The sequence below is a fragment of the Cylas formicarius genome, unplaced genomic scaffold, assembly GCF_029955315.1.
Source record: "Cylas formicarius isolate icCylForm1 unplaced genomic scaffold, icCylForm1.1 PGA_scaffold_4__25_contigs__length_36172078, whole genome shotgun sequence".
NCBI lineage: Eukaryota > Metazoa > Arthropoda > Insecta > Coleoptera > Brentidae > Cylas > Cylas formicarius.
In genome coordinates, this window is record NW_026844334.1 from 2,146,969 (window position 1) to 2,162,664 (window position 15,696).

Genomic DNA, 15,696 nt, shown 5'->3' on the forward strand with positions numbered 1-15,696 from the left:
TTTGAGAAGAAACTAGAAATTAAACAGAACATGTTGAGAAGATCTCTGACTTCTTTTTTTTTAATAAGTCCATTCTATGTAAAGAGTTTTTCATAGAAACTATGGCAGATTTCTCCCTTCATGAGACCCTATGTTTTCAATACTGAGGTCCAGGATATCCTCATCATTATTAATTACGCGCAAGAATTCAGAGAATGCACGTTTTAAATTTAGAGATTCAAGTTCTTTAGAAGCTTTGGAAGATATGGATAAGGATCGCTCACATTATTAACGTTAGAAATTTCAGTCCGATACTATAACAGCCCGTAAGACATATTTGCTAACGACAAGAACGTTATGTGTGTATTCTCAGAAAGACCAGAATGAATAAAATACTATGATACCCTGATAACCCTGATAAAGACAAGGTCAACATTTCCACCGAAAGGAAATATGTTTATTCTATATTCTTTTCCACATTGTTCTTTATCTTCGTTTGAAAATATTATTAGCACATATGCATTTACAATTTGCGCGGTGAAAGAAACGCGCGTCCGATCCGCGTCGAAACTAACCCAAATCCGAAACCTGTGATCCGTGGTGAATTATGCAGGGCAACATGGCGAACATTTTTGTTATCGAATAAACGCTCGCGCGGCGATGCGCGGCTCAAGAAAATAAACTCTAAATACGCAAACTTAGTTTTTACTCGAAACGGCACTCGCCGATCGAGCGATGAGCAACTTCAATAACAAGAACCCGATATGGGGCAAACAGCACGCGATGGGTACCCCCACGAAGCCGCTGATGAACCAGGGGGCGATCGGTGCGGTTAACGCGGCCGGCATGGTGCCGTTTCAGCAGCAGCAAGTGTTTCAAAGCGCGATGGGGTTGCAACAACCGAACCTGAGCCTCGGGCTGCAACAAATGGCGAATAACCAGATCAACGCGGCGCAGATCGCCTCGAGCCCGTTGTTCCAGCACGTCGGCGCCGTTTCGTATCCAAATCCTAGAGCGCTGAACCCCACGGCTTTCCAAGCACCTCCGATGAACCCGCAAATGCAAAACGCACCGAACCAAGGTTGGCGCATCCACAAAGTGGAACGAAACTTTCATTGTTTTTTGAAACTACACACGAAAATTGATGGGATGGTAAAGAATGGTGTTGAAAAAAAAAGGCGGATGGAGATATACAGAAATAGTATTCCATATTTGAAAATCTGAGGTGACAAAAAGCATGCATAAGTGAAACACAATAACACAAAAATGGGTTTTTAGTATTTTAAATATCCCCTGACCGATTTTGTTGAAATTTCGTAGTATTGTTTCTTGTGTATTGTGTGGCGGCTCAACAAAATATGCGCCACTGACTTTTCTATATTTTTTCTAAATTAAGCAACTAAAAACTAAACTTTTTTGTCTGTCTCATTCTTTGTGCATCTTCATTTTCTGAAAAAAAAAGCAATTTATTGCTAATCGGTAACCCTTACAAACCAAAACTTTGCATTTTTGAAAAAAAAAAATCTTTTTTCATTACTCCTTAAATTTTATTCCAATGTTATTTGTGGGCACCCTGTGTAACTTAAACATTTATTTGACCACGAAGAATAAACATTTAACATTTTATGAAGAAACACAGTAATAACAGTAAATATAAATCTGATAATTGAATAGTATCTATACAATGTTGCTTTAATTTTTAACAATATAAAAAGAAAAGTTTTCATCTGTCATACAGGATGCGAGAGATATTTGAAAAAATCGAGCTGGAATTTTTTTATCTCATATTTGGTATGACTTTTCAAGTTCCGTAGAGTGCTTATTTGAAAATTATTTAATATTTCTGCTCATTATAATTGAAATGGCAAAACTTTTTTATATACACAGTGGTCGGAAACAACGTTCGAATAATTTAATTCTTGCCAGTTAGGGACACGTAATAAATTAAATTTTCTCAAAAACTAGGTACGAAAAAAATTAAAGTGACAAAAAAAATGGCATTTTTAGTTGCCTAATTTCAAAAACGAATGGGAAAAAGCAGCCCAATATCAGATGTTTTTAAAAAAATACAATTTTCTTAAAGTTTGACACCCGGTACTCTGAAAGTTATGCATTTTCTGACTCACGTTATATGAAAAAATTTTCTTATTTTTCATGTTAGTTGATCGTTATTTCCTGACACCGTATATGTATACTTATATAAAGATTTGAAACATTTTAAATAAAGTGTTGCCAAAAATTCTCTGTTAATGAATGTTAACGAGTTAGATTAAAAATTTTTCGAAAAACCTACCGCAGCTAGGGCAATAAAGAAAACTAAAGTTTAGGTACATTTTATCTTTTTAAAAACAGTTAATTTTGCTTTGCGACTTTTGACTAACCCTGTAGGTAAACATTCGAAACATGCGATTTTCAAGTGTACGTACAAAATTTTGCCAAAAAATCATTAATTTTGTAAAAGTGAGAAAATACATTTTTGTTTTCAAAAAAAACAGTTTTCAAGGGAGACTTGACATTTGTTTTTGAAAGGGAGCGATGATTTGGATTTTAAACAGAATAATGTTAGGAAAGATGGTACACAATAGTAACATAATATTACTCAAAAGTTCTCTAAAAAACAGGGGTGCATCATATAGTTCAAAATTGGATTTTTCAAAACCGCAAATTTTGCTAATTAGTTTCGTACTTGGCGGCACTAAGTTTCGTTTTTCTTAATGATTAGATCTATTTATAATGATTCCAAACATTTTGAGTTAAAAAAGTTAACGAAAATCGAGTTAGATTAAAAAGAATGATAACTTTCCAAAACCTGTCGCAGCTGGGACAATAAAAGGCTCAAATTTTGGCCAAAATAAAGAGAACTGACTGACCTTTCCTCAATGTAAGGTTTGAGGGGGGGGGGCGGAGCTAAGGGAAGGACTGATTCCCATATTCGTAACAGGTAAACACCTGAGTCGGGAATAAGATTGTTTGATTGCTTATAGATTTCTATATAGATATCGTCTCTTTCATGTGATTTGAGCCTATGCATGAAATCAATTCCATGCATATGAGGCAAAAAATACATTGGAGAATCAACACTAGGCTAAAAGAACATGGAAGAGACCATGTTTATGCTTTTCCTTTAGCCCCTCTCCCCACAAACATTGTAAACAGTATGATAAAATACTTTTTGGTTTACCATATGTACCATACCGGTTTGGTTTTACTTTTCCCGCAAAAATATTTAGCCCCATGTCCGGCATTTTATCGTATACCCTTTGACGTAGACGATGTCGCTTGTTTTAGGGACTAAACAGAGGGTTTTCACTGGGGTGGTGACGCAGGTCCACGACAATTTCGGCTTCATAGACGGCGAGGTGTTTTTCCCGTGGAACGCTTGCGTCAAAGGCTCGAATCCCATGGTGGGCGACAAAGTACTGGTCGAGGCCTCTTTCAACTCGTCGATGCCGTTTAAATGGAACGCCTCCCGGGTGCAAGTCCTGGTCGGTATTTCCGCATCCCAGTCTCTACCGGCCGTCAAACAGAACATTTTCGAGGACACCTCGAACGGTAACGACCGATTCGCGAGGAACAACAGGCCGAAAGCCTCCGTAGGAGGCAGAGGCAGGGATAGATCGCGCGATAGGGAACGGGAAGAGGACGAGGCCGATAGGAAGAGGAGACGGGAGGAGCGCATGCGCGAACGGGAAAAGGAGGAGAGGAAATCGTCTCCTGTGAGACGTAGGTCCAGGTCGCCGAAATCCAGGAGACGGCAGAGGATGGTGCCCAGATATATGGTGCAGATCCCCAAGACGGCGTTGGATTTGTAGGATCTACCGTTCGGCTCCTAGTAGTGGTTAAAGCTGGTGGTTTCAGACCGGAAGCTGACGTTTTGGAGGTGAAGCGACGCTACGGTAACCTGTACATCCCTTCGGACTTCTTCACGACCAGGATCCGGTGGGTGGACGCTTTCCCGCCGGGCAAACCGTTCGCGTTGAACAAACCGTGCTCGTTCCACGTCATGAGCAAAGAGGTGGAGCCTCCCGGCGAGAACGAGGCCGTTTGGGAACCTTCCGACGCCGATTACGCCTTCTCCGCGAAGGTGGGCTTCTAAATTTATTTATTTCCTTTACCTGTGTGCTGCGCTTATTAGAACATGAGGGATCTCGGAATAATATTGAACAAGAGGCTAACATTTCAACATTCCTTATTTCACATTTCAATATTTCAAATGCTAGAACATCTTAATAAAAAATCGTTTCTTTATAAATAGAGTTTATATTGCAAATGCTAGGCTTTATTAAATGAAGGATCTTGGAGTGATATTGGACAAGAGGCTAATATTTCAGTCAATATTTCAAATGCTAAGTTTTATTAATAGACAAGTAAAGTTTTTCAATGGGGCTGCTGTCATTTGCAGCCCTAGGTATAAAGTATGCAAAATTAGAATTGAAAGTTTACAGAGAAAATTTTTTAAATGCCTCTCTTACGAAGAAAATCTTAACCTCATAAATAATAGTCTCTGTATAAACATCGAAAAATGCTGCGTTATATAGTTTACTACAAAATGAAGGATCTTGGAGTGATATTGGACAAGAGGCTAACATTTCAGTCAATATTTCAAATGCTAAGTTTTATTAATAGACAAGTAATTTTTTTCAACAGAATTGAAAGTTTACAGAGAAAATTTTTTAAATGCCTCTCTTACGAAGAAAATCTTAACCTAATAAATAATAGTCTCTGTATAAGCATCGAAAAATGCTGCGTTATATAGTTTACTGCAAAATGAAGGATCTTGGAGTGATATTGGACAAGAGGCTAATATTTCAGTCAATATATCAAATGCTAAGTTTTATTAATAGACAAGTAAAGTTTTTCAATGGGGCTGCTGTCATTTGCAGCCCTAGGTATAAAGTATGCAAAATTAGAACTGAAAGTTTGCAGAGAAAATTTTTTAAATGCCTCTCTTACAAAGAAAATCTTAACCTAAATAATAGTTGCTGTATAAACATCGAAAACTGCATGCATGTGCAGTGTTATATAATAAATTTTGCTGTCATTTGGTATAACCTATAAAAAAATATAATTGATAGTCTACGAAGAAAATTGCAGAAATGCTTTTCTTGCAAAGAAAAACTTAACTTAACAAATAAAGGTTGAATATTGAAAAATGCTGTGTTATATCATTATATGTCATAATCATCATCATATGGTATAATGTACGCAAAAGTTTACTGAGAAAATTTTTGAAATGCATCCCGTACAAAAAAAAATCTTAACTTAATAGCCCAACACAAAGTATGAATACATACGTAAATAAAAAAAAATACATAAACACGTTGAGTATCGAGGAGTGAAGAGTAGTTACTGATATTCTTTTAATTGTGTGGACTTCGCGGCAAGAATCCCATTTAATGTAGTACCTCGACAATTTAGAACCACTCCTTTATTTGCCAATAACTCTTAAAATTCTCTCCTATTTCGTATGCCGAGCGCCGCCAAGCTTCGCTGCTTAGATTCATCACAATCTAACTCCTAGTCTTTTCATAACTTTACTTAAAGCAAATAGTTTTTTTTTGCACTTCTTAGCATAACGCCAAAAAAGCAACTGGAAAACAATTAAAAAAAAAGATCAAAGTTCAGTCCCTAATGTAGTAGCTGCATAATCTACTATTCTAGAATATGTTATTAACAGAACTATACTTTGAATATTAGATTCATTATAAGGAAAACACTTAATTTTTTTTCTAAAAGATGTGGGTATCAGTTTCTCCAAGTTTGGGAACGGCGTTATAGCATTTGTGGACACAGTAAGAAAACGACCTTTCAAATAACGCTTTGCGATATGGAAGAGGCGAAATAAAACCTCAATATGGAAGATTCAAAGTGTGGAAATCAGTTCAGCATGTGATTCCTTCAAAGAGATACAGAGGGCTAGTAATTAAAATTATGTCATGACATGACACATATTTTTGTATATTGTATATTAGTAATACAATATACAAAAACATTATACGAGATATCTGATCCAAAATCAAATGTAACGCAAACAAAATTTTCTAGTCGATAAAAGTAGACGTTTTGTTATTAATACTTGTTGGAATCACAGTAACAATCAGAGTAATGAGTGGGGACCATTAAATTGATATTCAATCCACCTTGAAGTCTGGTATTAAAAGGTTCTATGGAATTTTTGAACCTGAAATATCCGGGCGATCCAACAATGTATTAATAACCAACTGAATCTCTTCAAAAATATTCTGAATCACTATGTGAACAGCCGTGTACTTATGAACCTATACCCATCAATTTCCAAGTTTTCACAAGAAACAATGCAATATCTATAGATTTTAGAACAATCCCCTGATATTTCTTCTAACAACTTTTTAAGGAAGTTCCAAAGCTTCTTGAACTCTCAATACTAGAAAGGGGTGGTTCCCAAGCTTCGGGTGTAGGCAGTTACGTTTTTTTTCCAAGGTGATGTTACTGAGCGTGCCAGGACTCGAGGAACTCTATCAAAAGTGTTGCGGCATGGCCGAGGACCGGGACAAGCGGGAAAGGGAAAGCGAGGACCGGGACTTCATTCATCCATCGAGGCTGATTAGTTTTTTGGTGGGGCTTCGCGGCAAAAGCGAGACGATGACCATAGGTGGACCTTGGAGTCCCTCGTTGGACGGAGAAAACCCTCAAACGGATCCGTCGGTGTTGATAAAGACCGCGATCCGGACCTGCAAGGCTCTCACTGGGATCGATCTCTCGGGGTGTACCCAGTGGTGAGTGGCTATGCCGAATGAAAGCGTATTTTCTTATTTTTTTAACATAGTGCAGGATTTCTGATCGGCAACGGAACTTATTGCCCGCTTCGTGTTAATTTGAGGGGGGTGGGGGGGGGGTGGATCCTGAACTCGTGGAAATTTACTCTTCCTTAACTTCTTCAAAGAGTTCTAGAAAGAATAGTAGCAGATCGGTCTGGATTCCGTAAATGTCACAGCAGGGGGATAATAAATTGTTAACAGCTGCTGCAACATGGAAATAGTACGATATTTTTAGGTTATGTCTAACAGTATCAAATAATAAACTGCGTAAAAGACATATTTTCTGTGGTGTTGGCAATTCGGCACTGGTGTTTGGAGGTTAAATATGGCTTTTCAATTTCGAAACCTAACTCTCGTTTATCATGAACAAATGCCTCTAGTCGAGTGAATTCCCTGATGCCTGCCACTTGATGTGATTTTGTTATGCTCCTAAGACTTCAAATCCTAATCAACCTTTCCACTGTAGGCCTATCATCGTCCTTCCTACACTTTCAAAAGTTCAAGAAAGGATAGTAGCAGACCAGTCAGGATTCCGTAAATGTCACATCAGGAATATAATAATTGTCAACTGCTGCTACAACAAGGAAGCAGTACGGTATTAGGAGGTTATGTCAAATTTGGTCACTCCACTTACTTTTTGCGCGCAGACAGGAACATAAGAACCTTTAATCAATTTTTTGTTCATTTCGTGCTATTTTTTCGAATACCAGGCCGATTCGTCCGTTAATTTATACGACGTCATTTCGATAACACCCTGTATAAATGCGAGCGTACCACGGTCCAGGTCCACCCCCCGTCGCGAGATGAGTTTTGAAAAAGTTAAGCGCGGGGCCCGACGTTTGTAGGATATGCTGCTTGAAAACGAAAAACAAAAAAAACTTGACTTTCTCAAACCTTGCTCTTCAGCTTAAAGATGGCGGATAGACGGAGAGAGCGGAAGAGAGAAAGAGACGCGGGGCGCGGAACCTCTTCCCGGTCGTCCGCGCGCCATTTTCAACCCGATGTATATTCTCTCCCACCCCTAGGTACCGGTTCGTCGAGCTCTATTATCGGCGGAACGAGTCGACGCACAAGGGCAAACAGGTGGCGCCACGCGTCGAAACGACCGTTGTTTATTTGCCGGACGTGTGGAGCTGTCTGCCGACCCGCCTCGAGTGGGAAGGCCTGCAGCAGGCGTACCGAAAAAGGGCGGAGCGTATTTCGAAGGACCACGGCGGCGAGAGACGCGACGTAGGCGGCGACGACGGCGGCGGCGGCGTCGCGACTGCGGACGCAGACAAGGCACACCAAATTTATTCATACTACTTCTGTGTACAAAAATCGCGCGCGATAGGTTAGGTATCGTTCTTCTAGCTGGGGGCGATCGGATTTAGTGGGCCCCCCCCTACCGCCGACCTCACGCCGACGAGTGTGGGTGTGGTTCGTTGTTTGTTTGTTTTTCTCTTTTTTTTTTTTTTCATTATTCTTATTATTATCATCGAGCGAGAGCGAATCGGACGTGTGTGGTTGCGTGCGTTGCGATAGATTTACGTATTACGCGCTTTGAGGCGTCTCTCGTGTGTTTAGGAGGAAGAGGGCGTGGACCAGACGGGGCCGTCCGACGTCAGAGGTGCGAAGTTAACGGACGTCGACAAGGAAACGCCGGTCGACGACGAAATGGACGTCGCGGATGATGAGAGGAAGTCGGAGGTACGGAGGCTGACTACTGCGACCCTTTCCTTTCGTCTAGGTCCGTCCCTCTTAAGGGTTGGGTCAAGGAACAAAATCATTCTCTCGTTCCGTTTCTCGCCCAATTTTTCTCTATATCATCGCTCGTGGCACTTAGTATCTGTTTTCTGCCGAAAAATTTCCAGTCTGCCCTTTAGATTTGATTCCTTTACACTAAAGCAAAGGCGAGGAGGTTGGAGGTACAAGATCGTCCGGATTAGTGACCCTTTTCTCTCTCTCTCTCTCTCTCTCTCTCTCTCTCTCTCTCTCTCTCTCTCCCTCTCTCTCTCTCTCTCTCTCTCTCTCTCTCTCTCTCCTCTCTCTCTCTCTCTCTCTCTCCTCTCTCTCTCTCTCTCTCTCTCTCTCTCTCTCTCTCTCTCTCTCTCTCTCTCTCTCTCTCTCTCTCTCTCTCTCTCTCTCTCTCTCTAAAAGTTCAGATTTTCACGATATTTCTGAACTTTTAGTTCTTATTTATTTTGATAAATAATTTTCATTTAAGTAAAAGCCTCTTCAGTTCAACCAATTTTTAAGCTACACACTTATTAATAAGATTAGACTCGGATCTGCTTTTTTTAGAGCATCCTTCATCGTCTTTCTTGGTCAGACCGCGACTTCTATTTCTTTGAAGGACGTTGTCTTGAATCTTCCTCTCCAACCGGTCTTCATTCATTCTTAATCGTGTGAACGTCCACTTTCGACCGTGAACTTTGCACCATTCCCTCATCTTCATTCTTAATTCTGTCCAACCTGTGTTACCCACGATTCTTTTCAGTGATGTTTTTATGGTATCACCGAACTTTTTGTCTTTAAACTAAGCAAGGAACCATTCTTCAAAGTTAGGTTAATGCTTCTTCTTATTATTGTTATTAATAGGTCTAGGACCTGTTTAATCTAGAAGGTCCTTCAACTTCTTTCTTGAGTGACTCGTTCCTAAAGGGATGTTGTTATGAATCTTAATCTTGAATCTTTGCTACGTCTCCTCCCAACCGGTCCTCGTTCATTCTTAATAGTGTGCCCTAAGGTGGGTAAGAAAAAACATTTTTTTTATGTGACACACAAAAACTAGTTGCTAGTTAGCTCTAGGAAGTACCTACCACGTATGAACGCTTATGGGAGTTTTGCATTTTCGATTGAGTCTCCTATATAAACAATCATATCTTAATACCAATCGACTATTAAGTCAATTTATTTGAAAATTTTTATAGGAAATTAAACGCTCTGCAAAAATGGTCTCTTATACCTTTTTGATAAATCGAACCATTTCAAAGATATTTGCGGTCGACTATTGAAGAATTTAAAGAAAAGTAACTTTTTGTTGTAAATTTTTTTATTGGATGAAAAATAATTATCGTGAAATATTTTCATTTATTCCTATCGAAAAATTAATGCTTTAAAAAAACGTCTCCGGTGGTTTATCGATTACTCGCACCATTTTGAAGATATTTGCATTGGAATCCTAATGCTAATCTTAATGTTTTAATAAATATTTTCAATTTATTCATTGAATTAACGAGTTTTCACAACATTCATAAAATTTGAGCTTATTTTGATAATTTTTATGATATATTTCTTCGTAATTAAATTTCTAATGATATATACTTTATTTTATAATTTTGCTTTAGTCACCAGTGGGGATCATAATTGCATATTTCTCAATTTTTTTTTCACCCATTTTATAATTTTTTTTTTGTTTCGGGATTTAATTTTCAAAAATTGGTAATTCTGTTATTCATTCATTTGTTTTTATGCTGCTCCCGTTGGTGGTTTTATATTATTTATTTTATTTATATTGTAATTACCAACCGCGAAAGAGGTTATGTAGCGAGCTATGGAAAAAAAATATTCCGGCTTCTGGTGGTGATAACAATAATAATAATAATAATTCAGAGCAAAAAGTTATTTTTCTTTAAATTCTTCGATATTTGAACCCGAATATTTTTGGAATGGTTCGAATGATCTATTGGTGATAAGTACTTTCTACAGGTAACTAGCAACTAGTTATTAATAATAATAATAAATAGCCTTTATTAAAGTAGAACAAAAATAATATACTACGATAGAGTTGAACAGGTGGCGAGGTCTAGCAGCGCTACTTCACCTAACCACCGCTACAATGTAGTAATATATTGAGAATTTAACAAGAAAAAAAAACTAACAAATATAAATAAGTCCCTTAAGTCCACCCAAGATTCACAATTTGACAATTTTAAACAAATCAAAGCGGGGATAAAAAAAATAGATACTGGAAAAAAGCAAGTACAATATTCAAATACAATAAGCAAAAAAAAACAAATATAAAAAAAATAAGCGCCTCAGCATTTTCGTAATCTTACCGGCTCTTTTAATTTCTTTTTAAATGTAGAAGTGGACGAACAAGTAATACAGTGGAAGCGAATTGTAAGTTATATGTGAAAGAGCTCTGAAACGCAGCCGTACTAGGCTTGGGAACATGTATCTTTCAGACAAATTCAACCACTGAGAATCCGAATCCACTTTAAGATCCTCTTTTATGCCATTGTAAGACAAAGCTACGTCTTTGACCGAGAATGATAAGTATATTTCCATATCATCTGCGGACCTCGCCTTATAATTGGCAGAGACACCTGCCGGCGACCTTCCAAGTAACTTTTCATAAAAGCAATAGCGGTGTCGGTTAAATCGAAGACTAAAGAGGTCATCAGTGACATTAAGCAGTGCTGTGGTCGTACCGTGCCCGGGCCTAAACCCAGATTGGGAGGCAGGCAAAATATTCGAATCGGCAACATGATTATTAAATTGATCATATATAACCCTGTCCAATATTTTAGACATTACACAGAGTAAACTAATAGGGCGAAAATGTTAGTTTATTGTGTGTCAGATTAAAAAAAAAGCCTTGTGTGCCCGCCCCCTTGCACCAATCCCTAATCTCCTCATTCTTCACTCAACTTTCCCTCTTAAAATTAACGAAGGGCCCGATTTCCAGCCGAAGCGGCTCGACGAGAAGGAGAGGGCGCTGCTGGAGAAACGCCACGCCCTCCCCGACACGCCCCACCTCCTCGTCCACCCGTCTAAGACCGCCAAGTCGGGCAAATTCGACTGTACCGTCATGTCGTTGTCTCTGCTGCTCGATTACCGTCCCGAAGACACCAAGGAGCACTCGTTCGAAGTGTCGCTCTTCGCCGAGCTCTTCAACGAGATGCTGATGCGAGATTTCGGATTCAATATCGTACGCGCGCTCAACGACTTGCCCGACAAGCCGAAAGAGGAGGAGAAAAGAAGGAAACGGGGCGACGACAAGAAAAAAGACGAAGACGCGAAAGATCAAAAGTCGGAGGACGGGGACAACAAGAGGCGACATTCCGACGATAGCGGCAACGAGGACGACGCGGACGACAAGAAGAAAAAGGAACAGCAGAGGTCGCAGAAGTTGTACACCCGCGACAAGCGGCTTCTGTTGTCGTTCGTCTATTTCGATCAGACCCATTGCGGTTATATATTCGACAAGGACGTCGAGGAGCTGATCTACACGCTCGGGCTGCGCATGTCGCGCGCCCAAGTGAAGAAACTGATCGGGAAAGTGATCGCGAGGGACTCGCTTCACTACCGCAAGCTGACCGATAGGCCGCGCGAGGACGAGGAGGCGGAGCCTCAGGAACCGACGTCCGAAACGGACGAGACGACGATCGGCAACAAGAGACTGCTGCCCGTGTTTCGAGATCGCGACGGTGGCGGCGCCACCGTCGCCCAAGACGCAGGTGAGCCGGGGGAGGGGCAAAGTGATACGCGGCGTTGCGGAATAGGGAACCCGTTCGGAAAAATGAAATTATTTAAAAACAATTAAAATCGTAAGGCATTGTCAAATAAAACGAAAAATTCCGATCACAATTAAATTACCTTTTTTTTTAATTTCATAGTTCATTTTTGCGATAATCAGGTTACTCAATTATTACGATAGGCCCATACTCCTTTCCTCGGGCCATTTCATTTCATTTAATGGTATTTTGTTCGTTTCCTATTAGAACAAAAACGAAAAATTTCGTTTTCGTTTTCTTGAACCGAAATGAAATACTTCTCTAATAAAAGTATGCCGACATGTTTTTTTTTATATATTTGAAAAATAAATCACTTGTAATTTTAATCATAGCTGGCAAAAATTACTAAGTGGTGATGGCATTTTTGCTTTTTATAAATATTAAACATAATATTTAGAATGAATTGTTTGGTACCGTTTCTGTATTGGAGAGGCCCGAACTGTTTTAGTTTTATTTATTTATTGCCATTAAATTTAGTTACTTGAAAACCACGCACAAACTACTATGTAGTTTAGCGATATGCCAGTGATATTTTTTTGTGTTTTTTTTGTTTGCGTCATATTTGAAGTAATAATATTTTTTTCTTTTCTCTCTGATCTTTTCTCAATTAACTTTCACTTATTTAAAAATTTTCGTTAAATAACGATTATAACCGTTTTTTTACTATTTCTCTAATAAAAGTATGCCAACATGTTTTTTTTTTAATTTTTTTTTATATTTGAAAAATAAATCACTTTCATACTTTTAATCATAGCTGGGAAAAATTACTAACATAAAATTTATGCTTTTAAAGACTTAACTGTATTTTAAGTGGTGGTTGAATTTTTCAAAATAAATAAGAATTAAAAGTTCAGATTTTCACGAAATTTCGTGAAAATCTGAAATTTTAGTTCTTATTTATTTTGATAAATGGATTTTCATCAAGTAAAAGCCACCTCAGTTCAATCGACGGCATTTTTGCTTTTTATAAATATTAAAAAATAATATTTAGAATGAATTGTTTGGTACCGTTTCTGTATTAGGGAGGCACGAATCTGTTTTAGTTTCTTTTATTTATTACCATTAAATTTAGTTACTTGAAAACCACGCACAAACTGCTATGCAGTTTAGTGATATGCCAGTGACATATTTTTTTTGTTTTTTTTTTTGCGTCATATTTAAACTAATAATATTTGTTTCTTTTCTCTCTGATCTTTTCTCAATTAACTTTTACTTATTTGAAAATTTTGTGTCATGGTTAATTTTTGATCATTTGTGAATAATTTTGTTATTATTAAAAATAGGAGAAAAAAATTGTTTATTGTGTGGTAAAAACATATATAAACAATTCAGCATTCAGAAATAAATAAAAATTTTATAATTGCTATCTGACACCAATATTATATAAACAACAAGTGAATGGAAATGAAGTGGCAAACGAAATGCAAACGAATGACCATTTCGGGCTGTTGGACATCGAAAAAAGAAAATTGAAAAATGCGAGGAAATTAACGACGAAGACGTAGCCTTTTTTAATAGTAAAATGTTGCTACGGATGTAAATACAATAATTAGTTTGTAATTTTGTTTATTCAGAAGATACTCACCCAATACATCGGGTGATTCTACACCAAAGCAACCAGAGCTAGCGTTATCGCAAAGACAAGCAGATTGAAATTGGTCCGGTTCTCTATTAACTGATCATTTATCAGGCTTAAAATATAATCAAAAGTGGCTACTTCCATTCCGACATATCCGTAAAATCTTCTGGGGTGTTGCCGCAACTTTTCGAAAAGAGTATGAAATTCTCCACACTCTCTTCGAATTTTAAAAATTTCGTATACACCACAATTTCTTGTTCTTTGTTGATTACGAAGATACCAAATTTTAGCGGCACTACTGTCTTGAAGTTTTACCGCTGATAATATTTTAACTTCACAATAAATGAATGAAAGTTGAACTGAGGTGGCTTTTACTTGATGAAAATCCATTTATCAAAATAAATAAGAACTAAAAGTTCAGATATTCACGAAATTATATATTATGACATGACAATTGTTTCGACAACACCGTGTCTTTATCATAATAAAATCAAATCAATCAATCATCAAAATAAAAAAATCAAATATTACATAAAGACACGGTGTTGTCGAATCAATTGTCATGTCGTAATATATAATTTCGTGAAAATCTGCACTTTTAGTTCTTATTTATTTTAACAAATGAAAGTAATATATTATGCAGGTATTCGGCTACTATGTTTTGGCACTTCGAGGCTTGCTCGACGCTATCCTCGTCGCGCCACTATGTTCTTAGCCTAAGGCTCCCGTTTCAGGCCTGGTGACGTACGGTGGCGCCGTGGTCGACGTAGAGAAGCTGCTCACGCAGCTAGAGAGGAGCGAAGCTGCTAGGCTAGAGACCGAGGCCCGCATGGTCGACCTGAAGAGCGAAAACGCGCGACTGACAGAGAGATACTCGAAGTCGAGCTCGGCCGTCAAACACGCGCACTCGGAGCTGAAGGAGTACAAAGAGAAACTGAGGACGGCCGAGGATTCCCTGGGAAGAGCCAACGTAAGCGCTCGGGAAGGGCGGGGGCGGGGGCTACGTCTATTTCTTTTTTTCCCTCGCAGGCCCACTCGAAATTGTTCCAGACGACCCTGATCGATATCCGGGATAAGATCGATCCGGTCCTGAAGACGGTCTCTCACAAGGAGGAGAAAGAGAGGAGGGATCGCGAGCGAGACGACGCTAAGAAGGAGAGGGACAGAGAGCCGAGGGAGAGCGACAAGGAGAAATCAAGGTGGGAAAAGGACGTGAAGAAGGAGCCGGGCGATAGGGAGACTGCGAAGAAAGAGACGGAAGACGGGAAAACGGCGAGAAAGGAAGAGGACAGGAAAGAGGACGACGACGCGAAGAGAGAGGAGTCGAAATAATTTGCGATAAATTTGGAGTGCCCTTTGAGTTTGAATAAATTTGCCTACTCGGCACAATCTGGCTTATTTCTTTGACCCTCGTCCTCTCTTGAAAAGTAATAACAATAATTAAAAACGAAATAATAACACACTTCGCAAAGTGATTAAGAGTTGTTTACTACACTTTTAATTTGCAAAAGTTTTCGCTGGTAGGTTAGTTTTAGTTACGTAGCACTTTCTTGGCATTTGATTCGGCGGAAAAACCACACGTTAAACCAAAACACATATCCACCAAATTTGGTGAAATTTTGAAAGAATTTTCGTATGCGACATGGAACTCGCGAGCACAAACGACCGACGCCCCACCTGCACGGGAAACTTGCGAACGACGATAAAAACTACGAAAAAGTTTTAGATATGGTCCAGTCAATAAACGCATGCGCGAGATTTAAAATTTGGTTTTTACCAAAATGACCTTGCCGCATTTGACAACCGACATGGCGACTGACAGACTGCATGCGGCATTTTA

At 38.8% G+C, this 15,696-nt stretch overlaps 1 protein-coding gene across 1 annotated transcript; it reads left to right on the forward strand.

The window, feature by feature from the left end:
• The first annotated feature begins 584 nt into the window (after positions 1–584).
• LOC132700521 (cell division cycle and apoptosis regulator protein 1-like) lies at positions 585–15,237 on the forward strand. The gene is made up of 9 exons (XM_060667891.1): positions 585–1,060; positions 3,268–3,787; positions 3,838–4,063; positions 6,439–6,734; positions 7,802–8,057; positions 8,343–8,465; positions 11,449–12,220; positions 14,591–14,826; positions 14,886–15,237. Exons 1-9 carry the CDS (start codon positions 715–717, stop codon positions 15,186–15,188), a joined length of 3,078 nt encoding a protein of 1,025 aa, XP_060523874.1. The 5' UTR covers positions 585–714; the 3' UTR covers positions 15,189–15,237.
• Positions 15,238–15,696: the final 459 nt, after the last annotated feature.

What these genes read in the sequence shown, in the direction of transcription:
- LOC132700521 (XM_060667891.1), top strand. Translation starts at nt 715, where the DNA reads ATGAGCAACTTCAATAACAAGAACCCGATATGGGGCAAACAGCACGCG. An exon ending in GCAAAACGCACCGAACCAAG is followed by an intron (nt 1,061 to 3,267) that starts GTTGGCGCATCC and finishes CGCTTGTTTTAG; the next exon opens with GGACTAAACAGAGGGTTTTC. An exon ending in ATGATGAGAGGAAGTCGGAG is followed by an intron (nt 8,466 to 11,448) that starts GTACGGAGGCTG and finishes CCCGATTTCCAG; the next exon opens with CCGAAGCGGCTCGACGAGAA.